The sequence below is a fragment of the Heterodontus francisci genome, chromosome 15 (genome assembly GCF_036365525.1).
Source record: "Heterodontus francisci isolate sHetFra1 chromosome 15, sHetFra1.hap1, whole genome shotgun sequence".
Taxonomy (NCBI): Eukaryota; Metazoa; Chordata; class Chondrichthyes; order Heterodontiformes; family Heterodontidae; genus Heterodontus; species Heterodontus francisci.
In genome coordinates, this window is record NC_090385.1 from 97,145,153 (window position 1) to 97,157,954 (window position 12,802).

At 47.0% G+C, this 12,802-nt stretch overlaps 1 protein-coding gene across 1 annotated transcript in view; it reads left to right on the forward strand.

Moving 5' to 3' along the window:
• Positions 1 to 12,802, forward strand: part of LOC137377450 (glycine receptor subunit alpha-4-like) — a 96,489-nt gene that overhangs the window by 45,015 nt on the left and 38,672 nt on the right. Inside the window, exon 6 of the mRNA XM_068047029.1 lies at positions 3,983 to 4,050. Coding sequence (XP_067903130.1) covers positions 3,983 to 4,050 — 68 coding nt within the window. The remainder of the gene's footprint in view (positions 1 to 3,982; positions 4,051 to 12,802) is intronic.

Sequence of the window (12,802 nt, forward strand, 5' to 3'; positions counted from 1 at the left end):
AGTTTGTTCAGTTTGCTTACCCACTGTTTTTTTTCAGGTTTGCACTTGCTGCTGTTCAATATTCAGTGTATTTACACCTAACCTGTACTAATGCTTTGTCTTTCAACACATTAACATATTGTTTGCCTTTGCTCCGTGACCTTTTGGTCAGCTATGTGGCCTGGTCCAATCTCGACCTCCTTTGTTATCTCTTGCCCCACCCCCACTTCATCTACTTATAACCTGTGACTTTTCTAATATTTGTCAGTTCCGAAGAAGGGTCACTGACCCGAAACGTTAACTCTGCTTCTCTTTTCACAGATGCTGCCAGACCTGCTGAGTGGTTCCAGCATTTCTTGTTTTTATTACAGATTGGACAGGCCCTGTTTCTGCTGCTTTTGAGAACAGAGAAGCAGTAGAATTTGCATCGAGCAGCTCACAATACCTGGCAAGGTGCAAACAGAGCCAGTTGCTGAGGAATCGAGGTAGCCCGGCTGAATAGCAAGGCTGCATTAGTGGAGGGAGGGGTTAACCTAATGTGGCAGAGATAGACAAGAGGATGGGGCAGAGGATTAAACCAAAGGGGCAAGGGGTGGAGGAGAAATAAAAGTCAGCAACAGGAACATTCGAAAGAAAGCCAAGCAGCAGAGCTCTGAGATGCATTTATGCAAATACACAAAATATTCTGACCAAAAGCAGACAAATGAGAAGCACATGTCACGGGGGTCTAATACAAGAGCAGCAAGGCAGACACAGTATAGGTTAGAGTAGGACTGGGAGCTGAACATTCCTGGCTATAAGATGTTCCAGAGGAATAGAACAGGGACATGGGGAGGGAGGGTGGGAGTGTTAATTAATGATTCAGTTACAAGACTGGAAGACAGGGAAGAAGGGATGAATCAAAGGATGAATCAGTTGGGTTAGAGTTAACATTTTTCAGATCAGGCAGTCTGTCCGCACGCCATTGCATCACACAATCACTGCGGCCTTGGTTGCCAGGGGCAACCCCTGCAGCACTTTCTCCACCAAAACGATGGGAGCACCTGGAGAGAGAACAACATTTCTACCAGGTGACAGGGCACCAAACAATAAAAAGAGCAGTTACTCATTGTGAAGGATTTCATGGGATCCAGGAACAGGAAGTCTCTGAGCAATACTGCAGAATAATGTTGGTGACCAGACAATGCTGTGCCCACAGTTACTGTGCACTGGAACACCGTGTCACCATTACTGGAGACAGCAGGGTCACTGCCCAATTGTGTGGCGATCTGTTGGTTTTATTGAAGGCAAATCATGTGTGATTAACTTGATTGAATTCTTTGATGAATTAACAAGAGGTTTTTGTCATTAATTCACGGGATGTGGGCATCACTGGCTAGGCCAGCATTTATTGCTCATCTCTAACTGCCGTTGAGAAAGTGGTGGAGAGCCGTTTTCTTGAACCTTGTGGTGTAGATATACCTACAGTGCTGTTAGAGACGAAGTTCCACAGTGATAATGTTTCCATCCGCGTGCTGCCCTTCTCTTTCTAGGTGGTAGAGTTCGTGAGTTTGGAAGGTACTGTCGCAGGAGTATTGGCAACTCTTGTAGATGGTACACACTGCTGCCACTGTGTACCAGTGGTGGAGGGAGTGAATGTTTAAGGTGGTGGATGGGGTGCCAATCTATTCTGGTGCACAAACCTTCAGCACTACAGTCAGATGTTGTCAGGGCTTGTCGCCTTTGCTGTATCCAATGCACTCAGTCATTTCTTGATGTCACATGGAGTGAATCAAATTGGCTGAAGACTGACATCTGCGATGCTGGAGACCTCAAGAGGAGGCCGAGATGGATCATCCACTCGATACTTCTGGCTGAAGATGATTTGCATATGCTTCAGCCTTGTCTTTTGCACATGAGCAGTGGGCTCCCTCAGTGGGGATATTTGTGCAGCCACCTCCTCCTCCCTTTAGTTTTTTAATTAACAACCACAATTCCTGACTAGATGTGGCAGGACTGCAGAGCTTTGATCTTATCCGTTGATTGTGAGATCACTTTGCTCTGTCAATCGCATACCGCTTCCACTGTTTAGCATGAATATAATCCTGTGTTATAGCTTCACCAGGTTGACATCTCCTTTTTAAGTATGTCTGGTGTTGCTCCTGGCATGCTCTCCTGCACTTCTCATTGAACCAGGGTTGATTCCCTGGCTTGATGGTAATAGTAGAGTGGGGGATATGCCAGGCCATGAGGTTACAGATAATGCTTCAACACAATTCAGCTGCTGCTGATGGCCCACAGCACCTTATGGATGCCCAGTTTTGAGCTGTTAGATCCATTCTGAATCTATCCCATTTAGCATGGTGGTAGTGCCACACAACACAATGGAAAATTGATGAGGATAATTTGGTTGATGTTGTTTGTATGAATTTTCAAAAGGCATTCGATAAGGTTCCACATAATAGATTGCTTGAAAAAACTGAAGCCATTCTCATTAAAGGGACAGTGGCAATGTGGGTACAAAATTGGCTGAGACAAAAAGCAGAGTAGTGGTGAATGGCTGTTTATCATATTGGAAGTATACAGGCTGTTCCCAGGGATTGATATTGGAACCACTGGTCTTTTTGACATATATTGATGACCTGTACTTGGTATACAGAGCATAACTTCAAATCTTGCAGATGGCATACACGTTGGAAATGTAGTAAACAATGAGGAGGATGCTAACAGACTTCAGGAGGACAAAGACAGACTGGTGAAATAGGCAGACATATGACTGATGTTTGTAAAGTGATGCATTTTGGTAGGGAAAATGAGGAGCGGCATTATACAGTAAATGGCACAATTGGAAAGTGGGTGCATGAACGGAGAGACATGGGGGTATATATATACAAATCTTTGAAGATGGCAAGACAAGTTAAGAAGGCTCTAAAATAAAAGCAAGATTCAATAATAACTTTCAAAAGGGAATTAGATAAATACTTGAAAGGGAGAAATTTGCAGGGTTAAGGGGAAAGAGCCGGGAGAGTGGGATAATTGGTTAGCTCTTTCAAAGAGCCAGCACAGATAGAATGGGCTGAATGGCTTCATTCTGTGCAATAAGATTCTATGATTCTCAGGGCCACAGCCGCTGATCATGGTGACTTTGCCTCATGCATATGCCGATTAAAAAGTCTTCAGGAATCACAAACATTTAATATAACCATTATGTGGTGACATTAAAGTCTGCCCAGGCAAAGCCTTAGTTCCACACTGCAGTCGATCCACAGTGAGCTGGGACATTTTCATTGACTTGATTGTGACTGATGCCATCTCTCAGCCGCAAGTTGACTGCATAATCATATCTACCTCTCACTCCATGCTCCTCCCTTTTGCTTGTGGCCTTCTGGATTTCAGGGGCTCAAGGGCTGTGTCTCAGTCCTGACTATTAACACCACTTAGGAATCCCCAGTCAAGTGGAGTGAAAATACAACAAGCCTCATGTTCCCACTTGAACTGTGGTGGAACGTACAATTAGTGTATTGACATAGTATGTCCAGTGTCTGGATAGATCAGGTGGGGCCTAATTTACAGCTAGGAAAAGTTGCAATAGTATCTGTTCCTGTCATAATGTGCAAATTCACCATTCAGAACAAGCAATCGGCACTGCCTTGGCTGCAAAGAGGGAGGAAAAGCTTCTCTCTATCTCTCTATCCCTTTCTGTTTGTCTCAATCTCTTTATCTCCCTTTCTGTCTCTTTAACTTTGTCTGTCTCTTTCTCTGTCTATCCCTTTCTCTCTCCCCCCCTTTCTCTCTTTGTCTCTCTGTTGCTCCCTCTCTAATTCTCACTGCCTTTCTCTGTCACTTTCCCCTTTCTCTCTCTATCTAACCATTTCTCTCCCTTTCACCCCCTTTCTCTCTGCCTCACACTCTCTCTCTCTCTTGCCTTTGTGCCCTCTCTCTTCCTCTCTCTTGTCCTTCCTCTCACTCGCGCTCTTACCCTCCCACTCTTGTTCCTCTAACTATTATTTTGTTTCTTTTCCAGGTCCTCCAGTGAATGTCACATGCAATATTTTCATCAACAGTTTTGGCTCAGTGACTGAAACTACGATGGTGAGCATTGAGAATGGGTGATGGAGTGCGACCTCTGCCTGCGTGCGATTGACAGATACCGGCACGGATTACTTCATCAACCCTCAATCTCTACTTTGCTCCAATCATTTTCTTTTTTCACAATAGATTTGCAGCAAGGGGTTTTGGTTGAAGCTGACACTCTAGTTTGTGGGTTCAACTGCTGCACTGTCAGACATGGGACATTAAACCGAGGGCACATCTAACCTCTCAGGTGGCTGTAAAAGATCCTATGGCACTATTTCAAAGAAGAACAGGGGAGTTCTCCAGTGTCTTGGCCAATATTTATCCCTCAAACATCCCTAGGGGAATGATAGCACGGGGTAATGTTACTGGACTAGTAATCCAGAGGCCTGGATTAATACTGCGCAGACATGAGTTCAATTACCACCATAGCAGCTGGGGGAATTTAAAATCAATTAATTAATAAATCTGGATGGGAAAAAGCTCATCTCAGTAATGGCATTAGAAGATTGTCATAAACCCCCAACTGGTTTGCTTTCAGGAAGAAAATCTGCTGTCCTTACCTGGTCTGGCCTACATGTGGTTGAATACAATTCTGCTGCTGCTGATGGTCCACAGCACCTCATGGATGCCCAGTTTTGAGATGCTCGATCTGTTTGAAATCTATCCCATTTAGCACTGTGGTAATACCACACAACACTATGGAGGGTATCCTCAATGTGAAGGTGGGACTTTGTCTCCACAAGGACTATGCGGTGGTCATTCCTACCAATACTGTCATGGGTTGATGCATCTGCGACAAGTAGGTTGCTGAGGTCAAGTATGTTTTTCCCTCTTGTTGGTTCTCTCACCACCTGCCGCATACCCAGTCTAGCAGCTATGTCCATCAGAACTTGGCCAGCTCAGTCAGTAGTGGTGCTACTGAGCCACTCTTGGTGATGGACATTGATGTTCCCCACCCAGAGTATATTCTGTGCCTTTGCTACCCTCAGTGTTTCCTCCAATTGGTGTTCAACATGGAGAAGCACTGATTCAATAGCTGAGGGTGGGGAGGGCAGCAGTAGGTGGTAATCAGCAGGAGGTTTCCTTGCCCATGTTTGACCTGATGCCATGAGACTTCATGCAGTCCGGTGTCAAAATTGAGAACTCCCAGGGCAACTCCCTATCGACTGTATACCACTTTGCAGCCACCTCTGGTGGGCCTATCCTGTCAGTGGGACAGGACATGCTCAGGGATAGTGATGGTGGTGTCTGGGACATTGTCTGTAAGGTATGATTCTGTCAGTATGACTATGTCAGGCTGTTGCTTGACTAGTCTGTGGGACAGCTCTCCCAATTTTGGCACAAGCCCCCAGATGGAGGGTTTTGCTGGGTCGACAAGGGTGGGTGTGCCGCTGTCATTACCGTGACTAGATTGATGTCAAGTGGTCCATCTGCTTTCATTCCTTTTAGACTTTTCTCTCGCAGTTTGATACAACTTGCTAGGCCATTTCACAGGGCAGTTAAGAATTAACCACGTTGCATATGACCAAGTGTGGCAACAAGGAGCCCTATTAAAATTGAAGTCAATGGGAATCACGGGAAAATTCTCGTGATTGGAGTCATACCTAGCACAAAGGAAGATGGTTGTGGTTGTTGGAGGCCAATCACCTCAGCACCAGGACATTGCTGAAGGAGTTCCTCAGGGTAGTGTCCTAGGCCCAACCATCTTCAGTTGCTTCATCAATGACCTTCCCTCCATCATAAAGTCAGAAGTGGGGATTTTCACTGATGATTGCGCAGTCATTTGCAACTCCTCAGATACTGAAGCAGTCTGTGCCTGCATGCAGCAACACCTGGACAATATCCAGGCTTGGGCTGATAAGTGGCAAGTAATATTCACGCCACACAAGTGCCAGGCAATGACCATCTCCAACAAGAGAGAATCTTACCATCTTCCCTTGACATTCAATGGCATTACCATCACTGAATCCCCCACTATCAACATCCAGCGGGTTATCATTGACCAGAAACTGTAGACATATAAATACTGTGGCTACAAGAGCAGGTCAAAGGCTGGGAATTCTGTGGCGCATAACTCACTTTCTGTTTCCCCAAAGCCTGTCCACCATCTACAAGGCACAAGTCAGGAGCGTGATGGAATACTCTCCACTTGCCTGGATAGATACAGCTCCAACAACACTCAAGAAGATAGAAACCATCGAGGGCAAGGCGGCCTGCTTGATTAACACCCCATCCACCACCTTCAACATTCAATCCCTTCACCACTGATGGACAGTGGCAGCAGTGTGTAGCATCTACAAGATGCACTGCAGCAACCCACCAAGGCTCCTTCGACAGCAGCTTCCAAACCCAGAACACCACCACCTGCACGTTCCCTTCCAAGCCACACACCATCCTGACTTGGAACTATATCGCCGTTCCTTCACTGTTGCTGGGTCAATATCCTGGAACTCCCTTCCTAACAGCACTGTGGGTGTACCTACCCCACATGGACTGCAATGGTACAAGAAGACAGCTCACCACCACCTTCTCAAGGGCAATTAGGGATTGGCAACAAATACTGGCCTTGTTCACAACCCAAGAATGAATTTTAAAAATCAACATCACAATACTGATGTGTTTGTCCTGCATTACAACAATAACTGCACTTCAAACGTCATTCATTGGCTATGAAGTTCTTTGGTATAGCCTGATACTTGGAAAGTGGCTATCAAAAGCACAATGACTGGTCATTATCATAATGCCTTTTGTGGGATCTTGCTTTGTGCAAATTGGCTCTGCATGTCCTACATTACAACTGCGACTACACTTTAAGCTCTTTAGGATGTTCTGAGGTTGTGTAAGGTGCTATATCAACGCAAGTCTTTCTTTAGAAGCATTGGGTCGGTTTTCTGCAGGGATCTCCTGATCTTGGACAGACTGCATCATTTCCATGGGGCTTTTTCTGATCTCCTGCTAAGTTACAGTGAGAGATGGGAAGACCTCACGTGGGAATCGAGCCCATTTCAAATATATACATTGGGAGAACATTCAAGCACTAAGCAATGAGGTGTGGCGATATTCAGGCCTGGAAGGTTAAGGTCAGAGTTCCCACTGCTGATCACATCCCAGGGACAACATCTTCCAAAAGTGTTGGCTTCTGGACATTGGCTGTGGTCAAATGTCACCTATGATGCCCTCAACAGTTGAATATCCTGCTAAACCTGACTTAGTAAGAATTACTAGAGTAAGATACCCATGGGTCACCCAGCACCATGGCTCTGTACCAGGCTGAGAACCAGCAGCCCAGAAAAGGAGGGGAGAAACTCTGATACATTCTCAGGAGGAGATGATCAGCAGCAGACTTTCTACCTTCCTGTCTCCCAGCAGACTGAGGGGTGACCGAGAGCAGACAGTCTGACTCCCGGCAGACTGAGGGGTGACCGAGAGCAGACAGTCTGTCTCCCGGCAGACTGAGGGGTGACCGAGAGCAGACAGTCTGTCTCCCGGCAGACTGAGGGGTGACCGAGAGCAGACAGTCTGACTCCCGGCAGACTGAGGGGTGACCGAGAGCAGACAGTCTGTCTCCCCGAAGGGTGACCGAGAGCAGACTGTCCACCTTTATGTCTCCCCGCAGACTGAGGGGTGACCAGGGGATGGTCGGGATCGGTCAGAGAACCTGAGGGTGAGTGACAAATAATTAAATGTTGGAATGTCAGCAACCCAGAAAGTAACTGATAAAATATTGGGGAAAAAACTAAAACTAGCCGAAGATTTGCATTTATACAGTAACTTTCACAACCTCAGGATATCCCAAAGCACTTTAGTAATGTAGGTTGAAGGACATTGGGGAGAATTCACCTGCTTTTCTTTGAATAGTGCTATTGGATCTTTTACACCCACCTGATAGGGCAGACAGCTCTCGGTTTAATGTCTTACCTGAAAGATGGCACCTCTGACAGTGCAGCAATCCCTCAGCACTGCACCAGAGTGTCAGTCTGGATTTTTGCTTAGGTCCTGAATGCTGACCATGTAACTCAGAGCTACCACTGATGCACGGCTGTTATGTAGATATGTGTCTCTGGCCATGCTGAGTGGCCAACAGCCAATGCTGACCTTGGTTGTTCCACCTCCAATTAATAATAGCTGGCTGTGGTGTGTGAGGCAGCAATAGGAAAAGGCCAAGGCCCTGAGCCCCAGAATTCCATTCAAACTGGAATGTTCACAGGGGTTTGCAAAAAGTCGAATGACACAAGGAGCTGAATTTTACAGGCCCTCTGACGTCGGAGGTCATGGTGGGGGGCCTGAAAATTCTTCCGGGAGAGCCCTTGGTGCAGCCCCTCCCCCCACCGCACAGCGGCGGAGCCTTCATTTGCGTATTATGATGAATGCAAAAAATGTTAAATAACTTACCCGAACCGGGCGGCCATCTTACGGCGATATTCCGGCCGCTGGCCGGAAACCCATGCCGTCAGATCCCCGTTTGGGGAACTGAGGCGAGATACTGGTGGGGAGGGGGGAGGAGTGTAATTCTCAGGGTGGGGAGCGGGTGCGGGGGGGTAAGTGCGGAGAACTATTGTTATTGGTTGTGGGGATGATGGGAAGGGGTTGAGGGTCAAAGGTGCTGAAGTCAGCGGGGGGAAGTTCAGAATATCAAAACGTATTTTTTGGGGGATATGTCAAATTATTAAATGAAGTGGTGGGGGTGGGAGAGGGGAATCAGAGTAAAATTAAAACAATTCTGCAGTTTTCTTTGAAATGGACCTTTAAAAATTTAAATGAGACTGAAGGGCCCGAAGCCCTTTAAAAATGGCGCTGCGCTTCCGCGGTGGCACCAGACATCGTTGCCAGGGACGGAATGGCCGAAATATCACGAGGGATCAGCGATGGCGCATCCGCGTGGAAAGAACGCGGACCTCAGAGCACTCCACAGCAGTGCACTCATAAAATTCAGTGGCACAGTGGCGCAGTGGTTAGTACCGCAGCCTCACAGCTCCAGCGACCTGGGTTTAGGTCTGGGTCCTGCCTGTGTGGAGTTTGCAAGTTCTCCCTATGATCTGCGTGGGTTTTCTCCGGGTGTTCTGGTTTCCTCCCACATGCCAAAGACTTGTGGGTTGATAGGTAAATTGGCTACTGTAAATTGCTACTAGTGTAGGTAGGTGGTAGGAGAATTGAGGGAAGTGGGATTAATGAGGTACTAAATGAGTACTTTGCATCAGTATTCACCCAAGAGAACGACTTGGTGGATGATGAGTCTCGGGAAGGGAGTGTAGATAGTCTGGGTCATGTTGTTATCAAAAAGGAGGAGGTCTTGGGTGCCTTGAAAACCTTCAAGGTAGATAAGTCCCCAGGGCCTGATGGCATCTACCTCAGAATACTGAGAGAGACAAGGGAGGAAATTGATGGGGCCTTGACAGAAATCTTTGTATCCTCATTGGCTACAGGTGAGGTCCCAGAGGACTGGAGAATAGCCAATGTTGTTCCTTTGTTTAAGAAGGGTAGCAAGGATAATCCAGTAAATTACAGGCTGATGAGCCGTACGTCAGTGGTAGGGAAATTATTGGAGAGGATTCTTCGGGACAGGATTTACTCCCATTTGGAAACAATTGGACTTATTAGTGAGAGGCAGCATGGTTTTGTGAAGGGGAGGTCGTGTCTCACTAACTTGATCGAGTTTTTTGAGGAAGTGACGAAGATGATTGATGAAGGAAGGGCAGTGGATGTTGTCTACATGGACTTCAGTAAACCCCTTGACAAGGTCCCTCATGGCAGACTGGTACAAAAGGTGAAGTCACACGGGATCAGAGGTGAGCTGGCAAGATGGATACAGAACTGGCTTGGTCATAGAAGACAGAGTGTAGCAGTGGAAGGGTGCTTTTCTGAATGGAGGGATGTGACTAGTGGTGTTCTGCAGGGATCAGTGCTGGGACCTTTGCTGTTTGTAGTATATATAAATGATTTGGAGGAAAATGTAGCTGGTCTGATTAGTAAGTTTGCGGACGACACAAAGGTTGGTGGAGTTGCGGATAGTGATGAGGATTGTCAGAGGATACAGCAGGATATAGATCGGTTGGAGACTTGGGCGGAGAAATGGCAGATGGAGTTTAATCCGGACAAATGTGAGGTAATGTATTTTGGAAGGTCCAATACTGGTGGGAAGTATACAGTAAATGGCAGAATCCTTAGGAGTATTGACAGGCAGAGAGATCTGGGCATACAGGTACGCAGGTCACTGAAAGTGGCAACGCAGGTGGATAAGGTAGTCAAGAAGGCATACGGCATGCTTGCCTTCATCGGTCGGGGAATTGAGTATAAAAATAGGCAAGTCATGCTGCAGCTGTACAGAACCTTAGTTAGGCCACACTTGGAATATTACATACAATTCTGGTCGCCACACTACCAGAAGGACGTGGAGGCTTTGGAGAGGGTACAGAAGAGGTTTACCAGGATGTTGCCTGGTCTGGAGGGTATTAGCTATGAGGAGAGGTTGGATAAACTTGGATTGTTTTCACTGGAACGACGGTGGTGGAGGGGCGACATGATAGAGGTTTACAAAGTTATGAGTGGCATGGGCAGAGTGGATAGTCAGAAGCTTTTTCCCAGGGTGGAAGAGTCAGTTACTAGGGGACATAGGTTTAAGGTGCGAGGGGCAAAGTTTAGAGGGGATGTGTGAGGCAAGTTCTTTACACAGAGGGTGGTGAGTGCCTGGAAATTGCTGCCGGGGGAGGTGGTGGAAGCAGGTACGATAGAGACGTTTAAGAGGCATCTTGACAAATACATGAATAGGATGGGAATAGAGGGATACGGACCCCGGAAGTGCAGAAGGTTTTAGTTTAGACAGGCATCAAGATCGGCACAGGCTTGGAGGGCCAAATGGCCTGTTCCTGTGCTGTACTGTTCTTTGTTCTTTGATTAGTATCAATGAGTGGTTGATGGACGGCACAGACTCGGTGGGCTAAAGGGCCTGTTTCAGTGCTGTATCACTCTATGACTCTAATTACTGGGGTAGGATTTAAAAGTTGGTGCTCTTGCCATGGTGCCTCACTTGATAGGGATGGGAATTGAACAATCAGAAGCAGCCCCGGATTCATGGCCCTTTGCTAGAATGAATGCCCAGATAGTTGGGAAGAGTAGGGATTGGGTATGTGGACCTCCGACCTGCTCTTGTCTGCTGAGCCTTTGTGCATTATTCAGTGGAGGACTGTTCATTGCTCACAATCACACCTCTGTCTGTGGGGTATCCGATTTTGAGGAATGTGAAATGAGGAACATTATTGCAAAAGAGGTGGGGAGATTTGCAGTGGGAAGGAAAGGAACAATGGAAACTCACTGGCCAAATCAAACAGGTTGTTTTTGTTTTTGTATCTTCCTGCTCTTCCCTTGGTGAACAGTGGGAAGCAATGGGAGGATCCACAGGCGGATTCCGACAGGCAGCACTCCGCTCAATAGCCATCGCTATACCGGCTGAAAGGGAGGTTAGTCCTACACAGCGGGGTGGGGAGGGGTGGGGGGTGGTGGTGTGGCTTGCACATCCCATGCAATGCTGGGGGTCACCAACACCAACTAGATGAGAAAGTACCACTGGTTTTCAAGCCAGAGCTCTGATCTCCACTCTCCAGGGCTGTATGGAGTGGGTTTAAACCCACACCTTCCAACTCAAAGGCAGGACATTACCACTGAGCCAGAGGCTTGCTTTGTCAAGCAGGTTGAAGAGAAACAAAGAGTAATATGGTTAAATAGGGATATAAAAAGAGAAGTAGGGACAATAGATGGGGTGAAGCATATGCAAACAATGAAAGAGAATGTATTAAAAAGTTTGTACACTCTTAGATTAGAGCTGGGGGTGGAATCTCTGCGCAGAGCTGAAGCTGTCTTGATCAACCACTGTAACTTGGATAGACGCTGGAGAGATGGGGTAAATGGTGTTTACTTTCCCCAGGGTCTCCATGAATCTTCTGTCAAAGTCACATCACACATCAAAGAATTGTTGCCTGAATTAGGTCAGATCTCTGTTCTTTAATGCACTTTAATGGTATTGGGCAATGTCACATTGTGTTTCTGTAATTTTCAGGCTTGGGGCTTCCTGCCAGATCCTGAAGCATGCAACCTCTCTGCATCTCTTCTTTCCATATCTGCTTGTCCCTCTTTCCCTTTCTCTCTCACGCTTCTCTCCTCCTTGAAGCGGGGAATGAGAATCAGAACAGACAGCCCCAGCGCAAGAGCTGGCACCAGCACAGGGGTGATGGGGTAAGTGGCCTCCTTCTGTGCTGTTGGCCTGATAGCATTACCATACCTCTTCCGTCCCCCTTTTTTTCCCTTTACTTTAATTTCTCTATCCCCCACTCTCCACGCCCCCCTCCCCCTGTCCCTGAATTAACTATGGTCAGTCGACTGGTGCAGGAGAAGAGGCCCCTGCTCCAGCTCTGGCCTCATTTACTTTAACCATGTGAGCTGCGGGCTGTGCAACAGGTCTCCAGGTGCAGCTCGCCAGAGGAGGAAATGGAAGTCGTGGAGGTGAGGCGTTTGTGATTGCAGAGGGCGGTGGTCATGGGAGCAATGAGCCAGAGGAATGGAGGAGGGTGACTGTGTCCTTTCTTGTTTCTTTTACATGTGGGCTGAGTTAACAGGATTTGTGTTCACCTGTAGAGGAACTACTTGGAAAGACTGGACAACCAGGTGCTCTTCTCTAGAAAAGAGAAGGCTGAGAGGAGACCTGATGAAGGTTTTTAAAATTATGAAGGGGTTCGATAGGGTAGACATAGAGAAGAGGTTTCCACTTGACGGGGAG